Source organism: Poeciliopsis prolifica, unplaced genomic scaffold, assembly GCF_027474105.1.
Source record: "Poeciliopsis prolifica strain line A6 unplaced genomic scaffold, Auburn_PproV2 SCAFFOLD016, whole genome shotgun sequence".
In the NCBI taxonomy this organism is placed as follows: Eukaryota; Metazoa; Chordata; class Actinopteri; order Cyprinodontiformes; family Poeciliidae; genus Poeciliopsis; species Poeciliopsis prolifica.
The window spans coordinates 6,255,443-6,277,019 of record NW_026562391.1 but is presented as its reverse complement, the minus strand read 5'-3'; the positions used below and the strand labels follow the sequence as shown (position 1 = coordinate 6,277,019).

The 21,577-nt window shown below is 39.9% G+C and overlaps 1 protein-coding gene across 1 annotated transcript; it reads left to right on the top strand.

The window, feature by feature from the left end:
* The first annotated feature begins 15,211 nt into the window (after positions 1-15,211).
* Positions 15,212-18,038, top strand: coq7 (coenzyme Q7 homolog, ubiquinone (yeast)). The gene is made up of 6 exons (XM_055041192.1): positions 15,212-15,370; positions 15,643-15,821; positions 16,464-16,578; positions 16,739-16,878; positions 17,370-17,438; positions 17,614-18,038. The coding sequence occupies exons 1-6, from the start codon at positions 15,286-15,288 to the stop codon at positions 17,689-17,691; spliced, it is 666 nt and encodes a 221-aa protein (XP_054897167.1). The 5' UTR covers positions 15,212-15,285; the 3' UTR covers positions 17,692-18,038.
* Positions 18,039-21,577: the final 3,539 nt, after the last annotated feature.

The window sequence follows — 21,577 nt, the reverse complement described above, 5'->3', positions numbered from 1 at the left end:
ATTACTTTCACAAGGCACAGTAAACAACCAAAGTACGTCCCGCATTCCCGTGAAGGTTCGGGTACAAAACACATCGGTGCATCTTCGACAGAGATTTAGATAAATGAGGCACAAGCAATCCACCCAGCCATTGTTATGTCTCCCACGGTGCTGCAGTTACAGAGAAATGGTCTGAAACGCCGCAGCCGCTGAGGTGTGAAGGTGTGTGTGTGTGTGTGTGTGTGCGTGTGTGTGTGTGCGTGCGTGCGTGTGTGTGTGTGTGCGTGTGTGTGTGTGTGTGTGTGTGTGTGTGTGTGTGTGTGTGTGTGTGTGTGTGTGTGTGTGTGTGTGTGTGTGAGCGTGTCTGTTAATGTAGCGTGACATGAAAGGTTTGCAGCGGCCAAAAATTCATGCAGTTTGGTGACTAAGAAAAAAAAAAACAACACAAAAAAACCCAAAGGGTAGCGTGTGGGTTATTTATTTATTCATTTATTTTTAACCCGATTGTCTTCTCGTTAGCGCTGGTGGCCAGTTGATGTCATTTAATGGAGTCTTATAAATAGTTCTCATCCGAATCATGGTTGCTCACTGTGTTCTGAAGCTGGCCTGGTTTCGGTTCGTAAATGCTGCCTAAGGAAGGCCTGTTGGTGAAGTGTACACATATATATTTTATGTGCTTCCTGAGTGGAGACGGGACTAATTCCTCCCCTTTTGGGTTCAATATATATATATATGTATATATATATATATATATGTATATATATATATATATATATATATATATATATATATACATATATATATATATATATATATATATATATATATATATATATATATATATATATATATATATATACATATAAACCCTCTTAATGACTCTGAGCCAGGTCTCCTCAGCTGATCATTCCCAGACAGGGGCTTGAGGTTGGAGGCGGTGCAACTAGTGGAAGAGAAAGTAGCACAAAAACAAAAGCGGCACGCACGATTGTGCACGTGCGGTGAAGGCGGGAGAAGAAGTGCGCGAGCCAGCTGATGGTAGAGGGGGCCCAAGCCCAGAGCGCGTGCAGAAAATATCCGAACCTAAAGGAGATTCGTTGAAGCCAGACGGTCAGACTGTTTACGCCAGCGCAGAAAGAGAAAGCGGAGAGCATGGACCCAAAGGGAGGCCGGAGCTGGAGCGAGGCCATGTGCGGTCATGGCGTGTAGTAGTAGTAATGAGGACCCGGCGGGCGGTGGATGGATGCAGAGGCTGGGCTGAGGGGGTGGCAGTGCCCCAGCCAGGCCATGGCTGCGTGGTGGTTAACCAGTCTGGGTCACCTACACTTCCTCTGGCCTCCCTCTCTCTGGGGGAGGAAAAACAGTCTAGTCAAAATAATGGTGTCATTTTGGCTTCTTACGTTTGAGCAAGACGAGGGGGGAGGGCGGTGGGAGGGCTGAGACAGATTTAGAAGCAGCAAAGCAACAGGAGGGGCCAGAAACAGTTGAGGAAACAAGCAAGCAATATATCTGTTCAGTGCTTTCTGCGTCTTCTTCTTTTCTTACAACTCTTCATTTAAGACTTAATAAAGTCTTAAATGAGTGACGCGGCTCCAGTGCAGCCTGTAAATTCAAATGTGTCGGCCCACGCATGCAAATGAAATGGCATCTTCCGCTGATCCTCCACACAAAGTCCTAAACTGTCCTCACCGTTTCAGTCTGGTGGATCTTTGATTACAACCCGCTTCCTGTCTCTCAGCAAGATCCTCCGTGCTGTGAAAGCGGATACGAACAAGAGCGGGGGGCGGGGGGAAGGAATTGTTTGACCTCATCTGTGGATCTTTGTGCATCAGATCCGTTTCTTCAGCCCTGCAGACCCCTGACAGTCTCACATGTTGCTGTGAGTGAGTCGAGCCTGCAGGTATGTAACACCCAGCTGGCACCGGCCCCCTCTCGGCCCCACTCACAAGGCCTGTTCAAAGATCCATCCCTCTCATCGCGTTGCAGAAAAGTGTTTGTGCCTCTTTTCACGTGTTGTTTTATGTGGAAGGTCGACGTAAAGTAAGGTGCAATTACACCTTCAAATCAGGCAAAGTGAACCTCTGCCCGATTTCAAAGCGGTTTGGAGGCCGCGAAAGGTTTTCTTACTTTAATTTTACAGCAGCTTCACTGTCCCTCCTTCAGAAAGGCATGCCCACAGCATGATGCTGCCACCACCACACAACAGGGTCGGTGTGTCGAGGGAGCTCAGTCTACTGCATGTTTTCTGTGTACCCTTTGCAATAAAAACATAATGATTATTATCTGTTTGCTTCATCCCCCCCTTTTTTTTTTTTGCTACTGGATTCATTATGTTATCAGTGTTGGCTCTCCATACAGCACACATATTTGACCTTGATTCTTTGCTGGACAGAGCCCCTGCAGGGCCTCTTAGAAGTACTTACAACCATAAGTACCTTCACTGGGATGGGAACCAGTGAAAGTACTTCACTGGCTCAGTGATTCTCCATTTAACTTTCTGTCTTTACCAAAAACGATCACCAACTGAGCTGCGACCACAATTTAACTCTATGTACTCAGATCTTCTTTTTTCCCCCCGTTGTACCGCGCCTGGACCAGGGATCTGTGTCTTTCTTTTCTCTCTGTTTGAGGCAGATGGCTAATAAAATCTCTGTATAAGCCTTGCAAGCTTGCGGTTGTAATGAGACAAACTTTCTAAAGGCAATTGGTAATAAGAGTTTATTTGAGTCACTGTTTGTCAAACACAGGCCCAGAAAAGTAAGTGGGATCTCTCCAGTGGGCACATAATGACACTACGGAGGTTTGCAACCATAGATTGGCGTAAAAGCTGGAGAAGGTACCAAGCATTTTCAAATACAAACCTAACTGAAGATGATCTCACTTTGGAGTTTTTTTGTTGTTGTTTTTTTTTTCCAGCAGGTTTCTTCTGTTTGGCGTTTCGTTATTGCTGCAGCGGTTTTGATTTATCCCCCCGACAGCTGGAAGGTAACACATGGCGGCTCTGGCTTTGTCTCTGTTTTTCCCTCAAGTCAACAATAATCAGTCTGCTTCGCTGACCTTATGACCTGGTTTTAGCATAGTTAGCCTTTTGTGTTTTCTCAGGCATAACTCTAAACTAAGAAACCTGGAGCTGTGAGACCTTCCTCTTGCAACTCCAAGAGACCAAACGAGATTATGTAAAATGCCGAGCCACCGTTTGAGCGCGCCGTCTGTTTGGAATGATGTCCAAATACGACTTTAACCATCTTCTTCTTCTGAAGGTAAACACGATATTTATTCTGATTCCTATTTGTGTTGCACGACACCAGGAGACAGTTGGTTGGAAAATGTATCCAGAATTAGGGAGATAATTGTTGGGTTGAGCTTTTGTTTTTCTAATCTCAACCTGACATCTCCAAACCTCAGACATAGTAAAGATGCTCTTTTTTCCCTCTCAGACAGCAGAGGGCTGCCATCATTTTCTCAGCTGTCCTGGAACCCAAAGGTGTCTGAATGAGGCTGTGCTGTGATTACTCTTTAGAGGAAAAACCACACTGGACGACATCCAGCCAGAGGAATGGGAGAGATGCCGCAGGATCACTTTGGAGCATAATTTTCCAAACAAACAGTGTTAATTTACAGTGTGTGTATTTTTTATTTTTTATTTTTTACATTGATGGGCTCTCTTATTTGCCAATATGGGCAAACACCATGAAGAAACAGGAAACACCAAGTGTAGAAATGAAGTTTGACATGTTTGTTAGTTGCTGCATTGAACAGTCTCTCTGGCAATTCACAGGTTGTTTATCTTTTTTTAAATTTGTTTTTCTGTGTTTACACACTCTTCGTGCAAGTGAATTGTTCTTTTTTTTAACACATTTTCTGTGTTTTCCTCAGGCAGACACATCTTGTGCTGTTTTCTACACTTTGTTCTGTTTTAATACAACAACTGGACAGAATATGATTTATTCCATCGACGAATCATATCATTTCTTGGATGGCACTTCTGGAACAGTCCACGGAAAAAACTGTTAATTAAAGCAACCTCCATTGTTGCTTTTAAGGATTATGTTGGTTTATTAGTTTATGTAACAGGGACAAAGTAAAAAAAAAAATCATTGTCCCTATGTACCAAATGTAGTTTAAACTGGTTTTTCATTTGTGGACCAGCACATTGATGTAGTTGGTGGCACACAAGGCCAAGGCACAAGGCACACAAGATCCCGGGTTTGAGCCCAGGCCTTTCTCACATGGAGCTCTCATTTTGCATGCTTGGGTTCTCATTGTGCATGCTTGGGTTCTCTCTGGGTGTTCTAGCTTCCAAAGGCCTCACTGTTAGGTGATGTTAGACAATTTTCTCTAAAGTTGAGCGTATTTGTCTCTGTGCTGTCCTACGTTGGACTGGCAACCCGTCCTGGGTTTATCCTGCCTTGCGGTAAAATCATTTGACACGATAACTGTGTAAAGACACACAGTTATTGTGTTAACTATAATTACTGTGTGGAACAATTAGCACATGAAATGTGTGAAATTCAATGCAAATTATGCCGTTCTTCTATAGACACATTATTGTGTTGGATTTTGACACAATTTGTGCTGATGCTGACACTTCTGGTTTAAGAGTGTATCACAGAAAAGATAGTTTTTTGTTTTTCTTTTGCAGAAAAGCATATAACCAAACGTTGGCTAGTTTGTCATTTCTTATCTTTCTCAGATATCCATCCATCCATCCATCCATCCATCCATCCATCCATCCATCCATCCATCCATCCATCCATCCATCCATCCATCCATCCATCCATCCATCCATCCATCCATCCATCCATCCATCCATCCATCCATCCATCCATCCATCCATCCATCCATCCATCCATCCATCCATCCATCCATCCATCCATCGCCTGCCCCAGAATGCACTCAGTTTTTTTTTTTTTCATGCTGCTGTTTAACAGGATATTGTGGCTTCTCTCCTAATGTAGAACAGACGTGTTATCACCCCAAAATAGCACCAAACAGAGCTTCATGGGACAGCCCCTCGTCACTGGTTGCCCAGCATCCCGGACTCGTGACTCCCACTTTAATAGATCCCGGAGCCTGGCTCCCACTCACGCATGGTCCTTGTGACGTACAGAGGCACCAGCTCAGCACAAATCACCGCAAGAGAAGCAGCAACAAAAACAATTCCTCTGCTTTGCCCTTGATGATTGAGGACAGATCTCCTCTAAAAATATCACGGAGGGAAACTGAGGGGGAGGCTTGGATTGCGGTTGCGGCATTTATTAGGGAATGATCCACTCCCTCAGGGTTGTAAAAACACAGCCTGTTTCAGGGTGGAAAACAAATGGGATGAGTACAATGTGGTGAAATGATGTTGTGATTGGCAGCGACATTTTTTTACTGCTTGTTGCAATTATTTATATATAGATATAGTCATTTAGTGCTGTGTCACGGCTGATGTGCAATAAGCTTAACATGGCTAACAGACATTTCTACACAGGTTCCATCTTAAAATCTCTAACATGTTATGTTTTTGCTTCAATCACATCTTGAAACATGCAAAACAGCGTGAAATTATATTTTCCTTTTTCTCTGGAAAGTTCGCTTCAATTATGAGAATGCATGGGAAAATAAGCAACTAACTGTAAATCAAAGTATTTCCACACAGGGTGTATTACTCAGCGTCTTATTGCGGGGCCATTTGTTGTAGTATGTACTCAAACGTTAGAAACCTGCACTTTTCACCCAGTAAATCAGAGAGTAAAAACATGACAGACTTCTGGGAAAAGACATATAGGACAGCAGGGGCTGGGCTGTTGGAGTGAAGAGAGCCGGATCTTGAGGGAAACCGGAAATTATGTTTAAATGACAGGTTTCACGAACGAAGGCCTGCTGGCATTTTCCATTGTTTCCTTCATTAAAAATGTAAAAACTATTGAAAAATCTTTGTTAACTCGACTTCTGTTGAGTCCTATGAAACTTGCGGTGAACATTATGAGAATAATTTCCTCTATATTATTGTCACACCACTAAATACACCTTTATACTACATTGCCAAAAACATTCCCTTGTCATTTCCTATATAAGTGAAATTGAGTCATTTCCTATATATTCTTTTCCGTAGCTTAATATGTTATTGAAGCACTCTTTGCAGGTGACAGCTTGGAAGTACCACTAGTAGTTTATTTATGAGATTTTTTTGCCATGCTTTGGTTGAACTATGTCACACAGGGCCCTGCGTCATGTGTTGTATGATTTTGTCAGATGTTTGGGGGCCTGTTTTATTTAAAAATGCTCTCGGTCAGCTATGTTGATTTTTCTCTTTAACGTGTCCGCTTCTACTATTCAATTTTTGTATCCAAAGCCAACATGAAAACGTTTTAGGAGCGTTTATCATATACATTTACGCAATTCTTCGTCGAATCCCTACAAAGGTTCTCAAATGATTTACACCCACAGGATGGAAATTTGCAAAGTTATCTGGTCTCGCTCTCTCTACTGCTGTTTTGATTAAAGCAAAGTGGAGGGCACATGGACAGCGTGGGGAACCCGTTGAGACGCATACTGAAGCCGGAAGCGAATATGAACGTTCTGCATCAACGTGACTGTTTTATGTGGATGAAGTAATTGGAGAGGTGAAGCGTTGCCTTTTATTAGCCCCAAGGGGTCAAGCACAGCTCCTGATAAAGAGCCCCACACCATAACCTCATCTGAGTCAAACTTTATACGGACAAATGCTGTTCTTCTGGCAGCTGTCAAACCGCTGGTGCTTTGCAGTGAACTTTGTGATGTGAGGCTTGGATGCAGCGGCTTGGAGCAAGTTGGAAAGTTTGAGCCTGGCATCCACTGACCCTCCTGTAACTTCATGTGGCCTACAATTTTGTGGCTAAGTTGCTGTTGTTTCCAGTCGCCTCCATTTTATTATATTACCACTGGTTAACTATTAGTGGTGAGCCTGGTCAATATTCAGAAGTGAGGAAATTCCTCAACTGGACTTATTGGACAGGTTGCGTCCAGTCCGGACGCTTGCTGGCTGGAGGTCAGCTCCTGAGTGCGACCCATTCTTTCACAATTAAAGCAGTCTGCATGCCAAGGTGCTGGATTTTATACACAGGTGGCCACAGAAGAGTTTGAGGCACCTGGCTGGATTCAGTGATTCGAAGGCATGACCAGGCTTATGTTGTACATAAAGCAGCTCATACTTTTCTTTTACCTTTAAATGCTCAAGAAACAAAAAGAAAGCTGTAAGTTGGGAAGCCAATTTTTCCTTCAACAGTTTCTTATTAAATCACATTTATTATTAGAGATCAGTCACAACAGTCATTTTCTTAGATTAGTTTGGTACATTTTCGAAAGGACAGAGAGAGAATTTCATGATTTTTTTTTTCTTCCAAATTGCTAAAACTACAAATAAGCGCCATGCAGGCACAGATTGTTCAGCTTGGACAAGTCAAGGCTGTTGGAGGCCTTGAATAACATTCACATGCATTGAACTGTTTCACCTTCACTAGAAGCAGCTTGAGGCCGTCTCTCTGTTTCTCCAGCCATTCCAGAACGCATTACTTCTTCCTTGTCGGCTTCCAAAAGTTTAACCTTCGGCAGCTCTTCAGGTTGTCTTAGAAGATAAAATGTGTCTTTCGCAAAAAAACAAAAAACATTTTGACTTGAAGTGATCTCCTTGTGACTCTCCTAAACTCAGAAAACCGTGAACTTTTACAGAGGACTCCACCTGAAAATGCTGGTGAAACTTGCTTTTGATGATCATCTTTGGGTCCTCTCGGTCTGGGATTACATAATATTACATGAGTCACAATACAACCTCAAACCTTTGTGTTTTTCATTTGGATTTGACGAAACAGACCGACACAAACCAGCACATATTTGTAAATATATATAAAAATACACCAGTGTGGCGTTCTTTGGTTTTCTTGACGTCGTTTGTTCATTGGTGTTCTGTAACAAGCCTTCACCAAACAGACTTAAATATATAGTGACATAAAATTACACGCAGGAGGACTCTATTCATTATGTAACTTCTGGAAGCAACTGGATCTTGGTTAGGGGTATCCAAATAAAAGAAGCTGAATAAAACACTCTTATTTGCAAAATAATATTTGAAACCGTTTATCCATTTTTCATCCGGTCCACAATATGCACGACTTTGTTTCTATTACATGAAAACCATGTGAAAGTTGTGATTTCACCACTACAATGTGGAAAAGACACTGCGTTCCCTCCAGTGGCCTGCAAAACAGGACATTTCCGGGAAATTTATGTCCAAATGCAGCAGAGGGGTGGAAACAGCTCAATAATATAACAGAAATCTCTGTCATCTGGTGGGAATTACGTATGAGGTCTTTAAAATGGTGGTAGGTGGTGTTTTAAGAGTCTTGGTGAGTCGAAATCTGAAAATGACTTTCTCTTTTTAGTCTTGTTTTATGAGACATTGTGCCTTTTCCAGAGGGCTACCACCAAACCCAGAATATGGTTGGCTTTTTTAAACAATGTTACATAACTTTAATTTCTTTCTAAACCTTGCTTTGAAACAGTTTGGGATGACTAACTTGTTGTTTTCAAGGGGAGTACCATGCCGTCAAAGCAATTAAGTTGCCTCCCACTCCACTCACACAAAACTACGATTCAAAGCTCAATAAGCATGGGGAAGGTATTCTCTATTTCAACATTTTGCTACGTTGCAGCCATTTTTTTTCCAAAAGGAATTGAACTCGCTATTTGCTCAAAATTTCTATATAATGCAATTACAGTTTTTCCTCAATGCTTTGTTTAAGCTCCTATGGGGGCAGTGGAGCATGTTCTGCCATCGCTCTTTGCCGACCCTCTTGAGCTCAGTTGGATTGAATGGGCCATTCCATAAGTCTTCCCTTCGATGCTGTATATTGGCCAAATTAGTGAATCTATAAGACAAGAGCCTCAATCATTTTTAGTTTCCTGAGCCCTGTTTTCAGCTCCCCTGATAACCCCAAGCCTCTCGTCAACGTTTCACTGATTTCAGCTGTTTGAGCTCATCGGATCTCAGGATCCCACCATCTTCATCCTTCTTCATCCACCTGCTGTGTTCAGGCCAGTGTGCGCTGGCTTATTTCGGTGTTCCTAAGTAAACTACAATATGGATTTGCATGCAGTAAAGGGACTACATGCAAATACATACCTCACTTTTAATTTGCAAAATACACAATTTCTTTCCACAGCAAAGTTTGTGTTGGTTGAAAATTTCAATTAAATATCTTTAATTTTGAGGAAGTTATGTGGCAAAATGTGAAATGCCTTGAACCGGCTTAAATACTTTTGAAAAGGCCCAAATTTAAGATGCAAATTCAAGTCTTGAAAAGATGGAGTCATTTAAGTTTTTCTGCCCCGGGTGGCTTCTGCTAATAATTAAAACTTCAAGGGAACTGGTAAAGCAAACATGATTATAAAATACATTTACACTTTAAATTTCCCCACCACATAGTAATTCCGTTATAAAGCAGATGCTTGAATCTATTTTCATCTGTTATTAAAGGAAAAAAAGAACATGCTTCCTTGACCCAAAGAACAGTCGACTGAAATTATGACGTTTGTAAGCTGAGACAATGACGCATGTTGTTCTTCTACTAGTTATATTGCTAATTTTACTTAAAATTACACACCCCACACACCAGCCTTGGGAGTCCCACCACACAAGTCAGAGACCAAATGAGACAAGACCTATCATGTCTTCCCTAAGTGAGAGCAGACGCTGTTGACTCAGTGCAGTCTAGAAGCGCTTGGGCTGCGTCCCGCCACAGCTATGCACCGTCTGACCAGAGCCTTGGAGCAAGGGTGTGTGTAGACACACACGCATCCACGGATGCATGCAAACGTTATGCAAACACAGTCAGAGACGCGTGCATGCAGGTTCTCAGACACATGCATGAGCCAGTCGCCCTCCTGAAGCTCTGCGGTTTGTTGTTCAGGCCTCAAATCTTATGCAAAGCATCCAAGGAAAGGTGCACTTTCTCTTGACCCTTGCGTCCTTCGGTTGAGCTGCTGAATTTTACATAACTGCAATTTGTTTCTGTCTTGTTTTTCAAGGGGCCGTTCACTCTTTGGGATTAACTATGACTCTTGCAGGAATGTCTTTGCCTCAATTGCCTGTGCTGAAATATTTATTTTGTGTTTTTACTCCTCTGATTCTTCAAAGAAAAAGTTACTTTCCAGGCCCATTAGGACATTTTTAAAAAATGTTTATTGTGACAGGTTTATACCATTACACTCCCACTGACCTCACATGACAGAAAATTCACAAAAGCCTCAAGACACACAACCGGAAGACAATGACATAACTTGACAATCTTTTGTCAACAGATGTGAGGTCATTCGCTATTTGAAACCTATTTTAACTCGAAATGCTCATAGTTCATCAAATCTAAATAAAAATAGTTCCAATAATGACCTGCAGTTGTGCATCAAATTTAAATAAGAAACCTTTAAAAAGAACTGCAGTGTTGTTTAGTATAATAGATGTTTACTAATTATTGCTTTTGCTGAATTTGGCAAAAACTAAACAAAAAAAAAAAGAAAAAAACTTTATCCTTCTTCCTTGGAAGCAGAAAAAGTGCAAATTTGGATGTGAATAAGCTCAATTGAAGACGGAGACATGTATAATTTGTCTCTTGATGTTTACTTTAGAAGCATGCACTAACTTATTCCTTGTGGTTCATAATTTGTACAATGTCTGAGACAAAATCTCACTGAACCCAGGGCCTTAATCTTGCACTTTATCTGAGATGAGACAGAGATTTCTTTTGCACCATTTTTCTGACTCCTTGTCTTTGGTTGGAACTTGGTGGAGATTTGATTGAGTTATGGAAAAAAATGAAGTGTTTTGTAGGGCCTTTTTCAGTTCCCTACATTTTTATTTAATAACCCTGCAACTAAAAAATAGTTCAGCTGTAACCCTGTTGAATGATATCTAGTCTAATAAGCTATGGGCCACTCACATTATTGTTGCTTTTATCTTATGTTACGTTATCTTATCTAGATATAAGTAGATCGATAATAAAACATTATTTTACCTGAGCATTTGCTGCGGCATTTTACATTTATGCGCATCTTCTCAAAAAGCCACAGAGACAAGAAATGATGCAAGTTATTCAGGGTGATCTCTCCTGATGTTATAAAATCTGCTTGTGTAGGATTGCCATGTCATAGTGCTGACTAATGAAAACAGCGAAGTCAGTTCGACTCCTATAGGAGCTGGAGGGGAGTTCAAGTTCCAAGCCTCCTTAAAAATATCATCCGTGTTTTTTTTTTTTTACATATTTTGACATTGAACCATTTGTATTTTATAAAGACAATCTTGTAAATCTACTACTTTCCGATTCTGTCCAGCACCAAACTTGTGACGTTAAAGACTCTAAGTTATTAACCTTCCAGAGATCCACTGCTGTGGCCCATTGTTGCTGCACAGTTGCATACTATGTTCTGAGAGTTTGTGCAGCAGATGGTTGAATGTATATTTTTATACTGACATCTCTATTTGCACTCCTGATGAAATGAGATCGGTGGAGATTCTCATTTCATCTCATTTCATTCTCTCTGGTTGCAGAATAGGTGATTTTCTTCTCTGTTTGCAGGACGCTGATCACTACACTGAATGTTGAAATGTTACTTTTTGTGACATGCGTGTCTCTGTTTTTTAGCTTATGACTAGAAAAGAAACATATTTCAATACAGCTTCTCGATGCATCTCGATAAAAGTATATAATTATCCATTAGCTTGAAAATATTTGCCATCACTGGTGACAGTTTTGCCTGTGGAGAAAACATAAGAAAAACATGTTGCGAAAAAAGGTTGCATGTGTCCCAAAAAAACAAAAAAGCAAGGAGGACAGACTGAAATTCTGCATGAAACACAGGAATGGACAGCAAACGATTACTGCCAAGTTGTTTTCTGAGATGATTCCTTATTCTAATTGCATGAGACATCTGGAACGTCATTTCCCCAAAAGGTGAGGGATACCATGAGTTTTCTGTCATGCCAGCAGCAAAGGATCCTGATGCAATCCATGTGGAGGTCTGCTTTTCATCCAACAGAGCTCGCTGGCTATTCTACTCTGGACTGAAGAGAGGGCTGGAAACATCACTCAGGAAAAGCATCTTCCAACAAACAGCCACAATTAGGAACGTTTTGGATCGGTGTCAGGAAACCTCAGAGCTCTTTCAGTCCTACTCTTTGAGAACCAGGACACCAATTTCTCAAAAAGCAGAGAGAAATTACAATTAACTCCAAACACTAACAAGGTAAGACCGTGTCACTACGAGTCATTATTTGGCCCAAGAGTTGACCAGTTTGTGACATCAGTTTGATTTTGTGCAATGCAACATAGGCGTACCATTTTTATTTTCACGCATTTTTGCTAAAATGCGTAAAGTTTTTCCCATGTTATAAACAACTGCAAACTTCTGTGTGTTTGATTGGGATTTAATGTGCCAAACCAAGACAGTGTAAAGGGAAAGTGGAAAGAAAACGGCATGGCCTTTAAATGCATGTGTTCAGCTTTCTATTACCACCTTTCATGACAATTGCAGCTGAAAAATGTTTGGGGATAATCTCCACCAGTTTTGCACATTTTACAACTCAAACATTTGAACAGAGCTTTTTCCAGAGCGCATCTCTTAACATCAACCCCGAGCCTTGCTACAGATTCTCAGTTGGATCCACGTCCTGACTTTAGCCCGGCCAGACTAACATATTTTCACCAGCGCCACTGATGAAAACTGATTCATATGACTAATTAACATGATTTCATTTAGGAGAAAGCAAAGAGAGTTGAATATAATTACATATTAATCTTCTCAGATGTTTTTGTTTAAAAATCTAGAAAACCATGTATCAGTTTCCTTTCAGCTATCATTATGAACTAGATTGTTGTTTCTGTGTGCTAAAGAAAATCTAAATAAATTACACTGCAGTTTCATTTTGATATATGACAAAATGAAACTACTGGAGAAGAGTAAATAGTTTTGCTTTAAATTAGTTGTAATTTACTACCACTACGATTGAAAAAAATTGTAGTCGATTTCTGAAATATTGTTTTCTCTAAGTTTGTTTTTTAAATTGTTGCCTCTCAGTTCCATATATTTTTTCTGACCTTGAGATATTCTGTGTAATTTCACTCCAAAAATCTGATTTTACTGAATTAACATCCCTGTTGGTTATTTCAAGATTAAATATCTATGTAACATGTAGAAAAAAAACCCTTCATAAATTTCAGCACTTGTTTTCATCACCCCATGAAATCGGAAGTACGTTTATTTTCAGTAACAACCAAGTCCAATGCGAAAATACAGAACCAAGAGGAAATGCTGCTTCTGCGGTGCGACTTTCCAAACACCAGCAATTAGTTGCTCTAAATTAGAAGCAGAGAAGATCACCAAAGACGATTGTGAAAGTTATTTGAAATGTTTTTTATTGCAGTAAATCCAACATACGCTCGCCCTGAAAGCCCAGGGTGACCCACCGATTCGAGGCCACACATATGTAGCAACCCAGAGTCAGACAGACAGATAAGGAAACACATATCCGGTGTCTCACCACAAACACACATACAGACAGAACCAACACACCCTGCCATTTACGGGCCTGGGGTTGTTTACTTTTGACCACCGTATTGCTGCAGCAGTCAACCTCTTCACACATTTCTGCACTCAGTCTGTCTTAGGTGTTGTGTAATTTGTTGGTTCAATTATTATTATTATTATTGTTAGACATCAAGAGTAGGAATCAGACTAATATTTACTAATGCAACTCATGACAGCAGGATTATAAGGGATCGTGGCTACAATTCTCGGAACATATTTTGTTTCTTTACTTTTCAGTCTAAATTGAAATGCTAAATAGAGCTTTTTTCAGTAAAAATGTGTTGACTACAACTGAAATCCTTCAAACTGGGACCAGCCGGTGTACGTGAGCTGAAACGTCCCTCTGCCTATTTTAACTGTGCTGCACTGCCATCTGTAGACCTTCAAAAATAACACAAATTGCTCCATAAAAGCCCTCATTTTCTTTGCCTAATTGCCTCTTACACAACATGTCTAAACAAAGAAAACAGTCAAAATTTGTTTAGCACAGAAAAACAAAGAGCGAGCAGCCGAAATTTAATTTTCACCTTCAAATGTTTGTTTATGCCCCACAGGCCAAATATATGTAGGCCAAGTAAACTGTGAGCAGTGATTTGGCTGGAGAGAGCGTGGATTTGTTTGTGTTGTGACAGACAAGTAAATTATCCTAGATGTTGAACCTGTTCACCTCGGCAGCTCATGATCCTGTGTGTTTTCATGAAGCACAGCGGGTACAGAAAACAGAAATGTAGCTGGTACAATGAGCTTCAGGTCTTTTAAAATTTTGCATTTCAAATCTTGTTTCAAAATGAAATTCTATTTTTTCTCTCAATGCACAAAACACTCTATAATGTGATTTTGTTTTGGAGTTATGTGTAAAAAAAAACAACAAAGAAATTGTACACACGTAAGTATTCGCAGCCTTAACTCAATAACATAGAGAGCAATTAAAGCTGTATGTCTTCTTAAATATGATGCAACAAGCTTGGGGTGCATGTCTCTTTCCAGAGTCACTAGAACTCCATCAAGTTGAATGGGAAACATCAGTGCACAGTCATGTCCAGGTCTTAGTAGAGATGTTTAATCAGATTCAGTCAGATCAATCAGAGGTTTAGGACTCTGGTTGACCACTCACAGGCATCTAAGGAACTCCTGGATACACTATTTTGATGTCTTGGCTGTTTACTTGGGACTGTTGTCCTACTGAAAGGTTACTGGGCCACCTATGGGCCGTCGCTCCTCACAGTAGTCCTTCCTTCTTTACTTCCTTCACCTTTTCAGATGTTGAAAAAGTGAATGAAGTCGTCAATTTATTTGACAATTTATTTTTAATAAGTTGTCAATTTATTGTCAGTTATGAATAATAATAATAATAACAATAATAATAATAATAATAATAATAATAATAATAATATGAGTCTTCTTTTGGAGTTTACTTGAAAAAATAGCTTACTTTACTCCAGACTGAGAAATGTCTGAGGGTATTTTAATCCCTGTCTGGGGAACAAACAGGGATTAAACGTAAATCCCGTTTCAAAAGGTAATTTAATCTAGTAGAAGTTGTTAGCCAACGTTTCTTTAATTAAATGGCACAACAGCCTGCCATATCGGGGCGCCGTCAAGCGCGCCTACGTCATTAGAGTGCGTTTGATTCACCAGCTGACGCTCAAGGTCCCTCTTGCATGTGTTTTTCTGCGGTCGCAGTTGAATCCCTCGCCAGCTGCGATGCACAGAGCGGCGCCCGCGGCTTTCTGTGACTGGCCTCAGTTCGTCAGAGCAGCGATGATCCGACAGAGTTCAAAGTGCGCAGGTGAGCTGCTGGTTTCTCGGCGCCAAGCTAAAATGCTAAAAACACTTACCTAAGCTAGCCATGACGTAACTGTAAGCCTGGAATCAAGCTTGCAATTTACAATGAAGTTTCATTGTAAACGTGCTTAAAACAGAAAAATGTACCTGCTTGATGTTACTGAAATATTTTCATTCAGTATTAAATCTACCACTCCCGTCCCTCCCCCTGCAGTTAGAGATCTTTGAAGGATTTCCTCAAGTTACTCATGCTTTTGCGTTATGATGTTTACGTAGGCTGCCTCCAGAACAGCGCTCGCGCCTACAGCGTCGTTCCTGCGCCGCGCGATAGCGAGGAGAAGGAGATATTGCACCGGATGCTGCGCGTGGATCACGCGGGTGAATACGGTGCTAATCGCATCTACGCCGGGCAGATGGCAGTGTTGGGCCGGTCTAGAACTGGACCACTCATCCAGGTAAAGATGCCATTGAAAAGCATGGGTTCTGACCCACATACTGGGGTTCTGACCCACATACTGGGGTTCTGACCCACATACTGGGGTTTTGACCCACATACTGGGGTTTTGACCCACATACTGGGGTTTTGACCCACATACGCATTGTGGTTTGTCAAAACCCCACTATGTCTAAAAATTGGTTGTCACTACAAAAGGTCTCATTAAAATATAATTTAAATAGTGCAGAGGTCCAGTATACTTGCCAAAAATTGATAGTTGGAGTGTTTTAAAAAGTTCCATTCTGTGGCCAAGTTTTTCTCAATATATTTTGAAACTTATGAAGGGTTATTATGACCCCAAATAATTAAAAAAAAAGTTTGATGCCCAAAGAACGATAGCATCATCTGTGTGTACCCGTAGAATATTGTATTAAAGCCATTAATAACAGTGAGAAAATGTTCACAGTGAGACAACAAAAGAGACTCGGGGTTTATAAGTTTTAATTTGTCAGATCCATTTTTTTATTTGATATATACTTAAATACTTTAGTAAATTTATTTTTAAAAAGGAATAAAAATTTCTACTTTATTTTCAGTATGTTGTCAGATCAAGCTCAATGGTTTTAGTATTTTAACTCTTTTTTTGTTTGTTTTTTTGAAGCAAATGTGGGATCAAGAAAAGAAGCACCTATCAAAATTCAATGAAATCCTTGCTGAGAGCAGAGTTCGACCCACGGCTCTTCTGCCACTCTGGAACCTGGCTGGGTTTGTTTTAGGTTGGGGCAGCATATAAATATACAGTGTCCTTTTAGCTGTAATGTAGAAAAGAAAAGACAATAGAGGCATAAAAACTCAAAGCTCTCTTGACATTGCTGGTAAAAAGACAAGACTACTGTTTTATTTGCATTCATCTCTCTTGTTTTGCACGTCCTCCAGGGGCATCCACCGCTCTGCTGGGTAAAGAGGGGGCCATGGCGTGCACTGTGGCAGTGGAGGAGAGCATCTCTGAGCACTACAACAGCCAGATCAGAGCGCTGATGGAGAACGACCCAGAGAGATACACTGAGCTGTTACAAGTGAGGGCCACACTTCAGAATGTTTGTACTTTGTCTTTTAACTTTAAGCGAAAAGTATTCGAGCAAGCCCCCGACAAACTGACTGCAGCCGAACTCAATGATGACACTTATTGACAATATTTCATTCTTACTTGTTTGATCGAACTCGAGATTAAGAATGAGGTCTGCAAATGTTTGACGTTGTTCAGAAGCAACGCTTTCTGTGCCGCATGTTATGTATTTTACTATAAACGATAAAGTAAAATACATACTTTACTGGTGTAATCAATTAATTACACCATTGCAATTAATTGATTAATTAACCTGAACTCATTGCTATTATTGATTTTCTGTCTGATCAATTAGCATTATTCTCCAAGTCTGGTTTGTTGAATATCATCAAAAAAACATGTGTGGGACACTGTTTTTTTTTTTTATCAACAAATGATGAACTTCCTTGTTAGCACCAAGAAGTGATGTAAAAAGTGTTAATTTGTGGTTCCTTTCGATAGGTGATAAAGGAGTTTAGAGACGATGAAATGGACCATCATGATACAGGTTTGGAGCACGATGCCGAATCAGTAAGTGCATTTATGAAGAAACCTACTGAAAATATTCTCAATGAATAATATCTTATATAATTGAGTCTTCAATCCATTTAAACTCATGTTTAATTAAACATAAGCACAAACTGTGTTGTATTAAAAAAGTAAAATGCATTTCTTGTGATTTTTTTTTTTGTTTGTTTTGTTTCAGCTACCTGGGTACTGGCTGCTAAAAAACGCAATCCAACTCGGGTGCAAAGCTGCGATATACGTTTCTCAACGAGTCTGAATTTGAGCTTAAACACAACAGAATTCCTTTTTTTTTTCGTTCTGTATTTTGGAAATGTTTGACGTTGTCATCAATGAATGAAGGACCTTGTGACGCAGCACAGACGTGACATTTGGTATACATACTTTAAAAAAAAAAAGACATAAATAACTCAGTTCTGACTGCATTATTGCAATGCTCTGATTATGCTTCAGTTTGTATGTACAGCTGCTTAAATGCATCAATATTATTTTCTGAAATGTTTGGTTTTACTTTTGCATTATCAGAAAAGCTAAAAAAACAAAAAAAACATATGTTGTTGGTGGCAAAGTTGGTTAACTCTCTTTAATAAATAAGTCCATAAAATATTTGTCCTCAATATTTTAGACACGACGTTATACCATTTTCTGTTTGTCTCGGTTAAAACTGAAAAGCTGAAATGCACACGAGATGTTGATGCTCGTGCTATACCCTTCAACGTATGCTCATCTTTCACATGTAATAGTTCACGAATCAACTTGTCATTCATCTCAAGCCGCTAAGCAGCTGTTCAGGGTACATTGGGCCACTGAGCACGAAGCACTGTGTGAACGCAGAGAATTCCCTGAGCAGTTTGTTCATAAATTAAAATCTGACACACCTCAACTAATGAAAGAAACGCATTGGGCGATATGCAAAATATCCATAGACTGAAACTTTCTCACACTTTGTCACTTTACAGAAAAATTTAAAGTCAGTTCTCAAACAGATCTTGCTGACGGAAAGTAATCCACTTTCTTCAATTTACTGAGGTATAACCTTGTTGGCACGTTTCCTCTATCAAATTCAACTAGGTAGAGCATTTCCCCAACTGTGACTAAAACCTTACAACATAATTAGTCCCGTATTATCGGATTAAGACCTCAATTTTTGGTGTTATTTAAGCTGTGTATTAATATTGCTGCTATACTTGTCATCTTTTTTTTTAAATGATCCATTTTAAAACTTTATAGTAAGTTTTAAAATGGCAATTTAAGTTGACACACTTAAATTGACTTTATTGACCTGGCTTTATATCGTAAGTTGCAGTGCCAACGATTCATGAAATTAATATTTAATAAATTATAGAAACAATTTATAACTAATCAAAGGTTTTGCTTTTGACAGTCTGTAGGCTGTTTAATGGGAAGGAGTTCACTTTCCAGAAGGATGGTTCACTTTCCAGAAGGAAGGAGTTTACTTTCCAGAAGGAAAGTTCACTTTCCAGAAGGATGGTTCACTTTCCAGAAGGAAGGAGTTTACTTTCCAGAAGGATGGTTCACTTTCCAGAAGGAAGGTTCACTTTCCAGAAGGATGGTTCACTTTCCTTTTAACCAGCTTTGGGAGTTGGGACCAAATACAAATGCACACCAACCTTTTTGGATTTCAATTGCAAAAAAACTTTCTCTTTCCTTCCACTTCTCAATCAAGGACTGCTGTCTTTTGGTCTGTCACACAAATTTCCCCCCAAAAAATACATTTAAAGTTTGTGACTGTAAGGTGTCGATGAGCAAAAGCTTAAGGCGTATAAATGTTTTTGTAGTGACATGATCAGCTGAGGTCAGTCGGCGTACATGAGCGACACAAGACAATGGGGAGCCGTGAAATTCAAAGGTGGATCTTTTCACATCATCTCTGCCCCAGATTAATAGCGCTGACAGGTTTACAGCGAGGTGTAACTGTTTAAATAAAGCAACACATGTACAGCTCCATTCCTAGCTGCATTCTGGGTGACGAAGTCACCACTGCATAAAGACCAGAGTGATGGCTCCGTTAAAGCACTGATATTGTTAACCAAAATCTTTCAATGCCACAAATAAATGAACAATGTCCACCGCATAGTCCAAGTGTCTGGTAATGCTGGCATAGGCACATTTTAAGACAATCAGAGAAATCATTCCTGCTCCTGTAAATGTCAGGAGTTCATGTGCACGGTTTCTCAGAATCGCTTCCAGAGGAATCTGCTGAGTTACTGACTCGAGAAACTGGCAACAAGAAGTATGTAGGGAGCAATAAAACTTTTACGAAACTGTGACTGTCTTGCTATCCGTGAATAATTGCTGTTGTAAATTTTGAATAGCACGGACAATACAAATCTCCATACGTCATTAAAGCTTTCGGATACAGGCTGTAATACTTTCTGGCTGTTGTACCTGCAGTCTGTCAGTCTTTCGGCTTTGCAGAGGTTCAAAGTGAGTAATGGACAGCATGAAAATAGACGGGAATTTAACTGCTGAAGGTCCAAGCAATGTCCAAGCAAAGCATTTGATGGTAAAAATGACAATTTTCATTATTATTTCTTTATAATTGAATTGATGTGAAATGGGGGAGGCGATGGCAACTGGAATAATGTACGTTTCCCTCCAGCGTCCTTCATCAAGTGCAGTCCAATTACAATTTACACTTGGGATTTCAGTTGATGCGCTTGTAGTTTTACCATATTAAATGTACAATATATAAATAACCTAGAGAACTGTAACATAAGGTAACGAACTGCTCAATTTCTCCTTTTAAATAACTGAATAGTTGAAGCAAGTAAGAGTACCCTGAAATTGGACAATTTCTAGCAACAATCAAATGCTAAATATTATGAAACAATGGGAATCGTACATAATAAAACACAAAAGCTGACACTTCTTGCTGTTTGTGATTGTGACATAACACAAGGCACACTAAAAAAAAATCCTACGCTTGTTTTAAAATAGAAGAAAATAATTAATACAGCCATATTTTATAATTAAACTAATATAGCTCTTGGTTATCACCTCCACATCACCTCTCAATCAGCTCAGAGGACTGATTCGTAACTTATTGCTTTGTTTGATGCTGTGCGACTGTTCATCTGTTTATGTGACTAGTTAACCCTCGGAAAAATCTCGTGTGAGTCTGAGGAGTGAATGTAGTTATGAGAGCGACCACATGTCCACATGTCTTCATAGCCTGAGGTGACAACACATGATGCAAAGGGCTGACATCATTTCAGCTGGAATCTCTGATTTACGGTCTGTCATGCAGTGACATCTACCAACTGCTTTGAAGAAAGACAAAACACAAACCAAGGTCAGTCTTCTAGGAAGGTTGATCAGTGTAAAACGTGTTTGTTGTGTGAATGCAAAGTGGGACACATTTATGCGCAATGTTTTCTACATCTACGTCTTCTGTGAAAAAAATGTAATTATAGACTGCATATGTCTGGCTGTCCAACAACAAGCATAAAAGGTACATTCGTTTTTGGAACAAGCTTTGCACATAGGAGAATAATGGATTTGGACTGAAATGTAGGCAAATAGGTACACCTTTCACAAATTATACAAGTATATGTGTAGTATGTATATACGTATGTGTTCAATAAAACCCAAATGCTCATGTTCAGCTTTGACGAGTCCCAAATATGAATATATTTAACAATATTACAGAAAATTAGTTTACAAAACAAGATGTTATTAATTTTGCTTCTGGAGCCATTTTAGTGCAAGAAAAAAACAATTAAAAAAGCAAAAGCTTTCATGAATTTGTCTTTATCTTGCCTACCAAAATAACTAAATTAAATTTGAGTGATTCTCCCAATATCGCGTGAGACACAGTTGTTGCAGAGTTTTTTTCGTCTCAGGTTGTCAATCAGATGGTAACGCTAATGCTGAGTGCCAGAGTTAAGCATTGCGTGACCCTCTTCAATAATATCTATCAGTGCAACGACAGGCCTGTTGGTTTGTTCAGCATAACTCCGAGGCCAAGCTAATGCCATGACATGAGACCGAAAGACGTTCAAAAACACGCTCTCTAGCACAAGAGGGCATAATTGAAGGTTGAGAACGAACGCCTCTCCAGCCTGCTCAGGACTGCAGGTCAAACGTTTGTAGGAATAAAGGGCCGTTTGTTTTACAGAGAT

Coding starts and splice junctions, on each gene's coding strand:
- coq7 (XM_055041192.1), top strand. CDS start 15,286: ATGCACAGAGCGGCGCCCGCGGCTTTCTGTGACTGGCCTCAGTTCGTC. Junction 16,579..16,738: donor CCTGGCTGGGTTTGTTTTAG/GTTGGGGCAGCA, acceptor CACGTCCTCCAG/GGGCATCCACCGCTCTGCTG. Junction 17,439..17,613: donor TGGAGCACGATGCCGAATCA/GTAAGTGCATTT, acceptor GTTTTGTTTCAG/CTACCTGGGTACTGGCTGCT.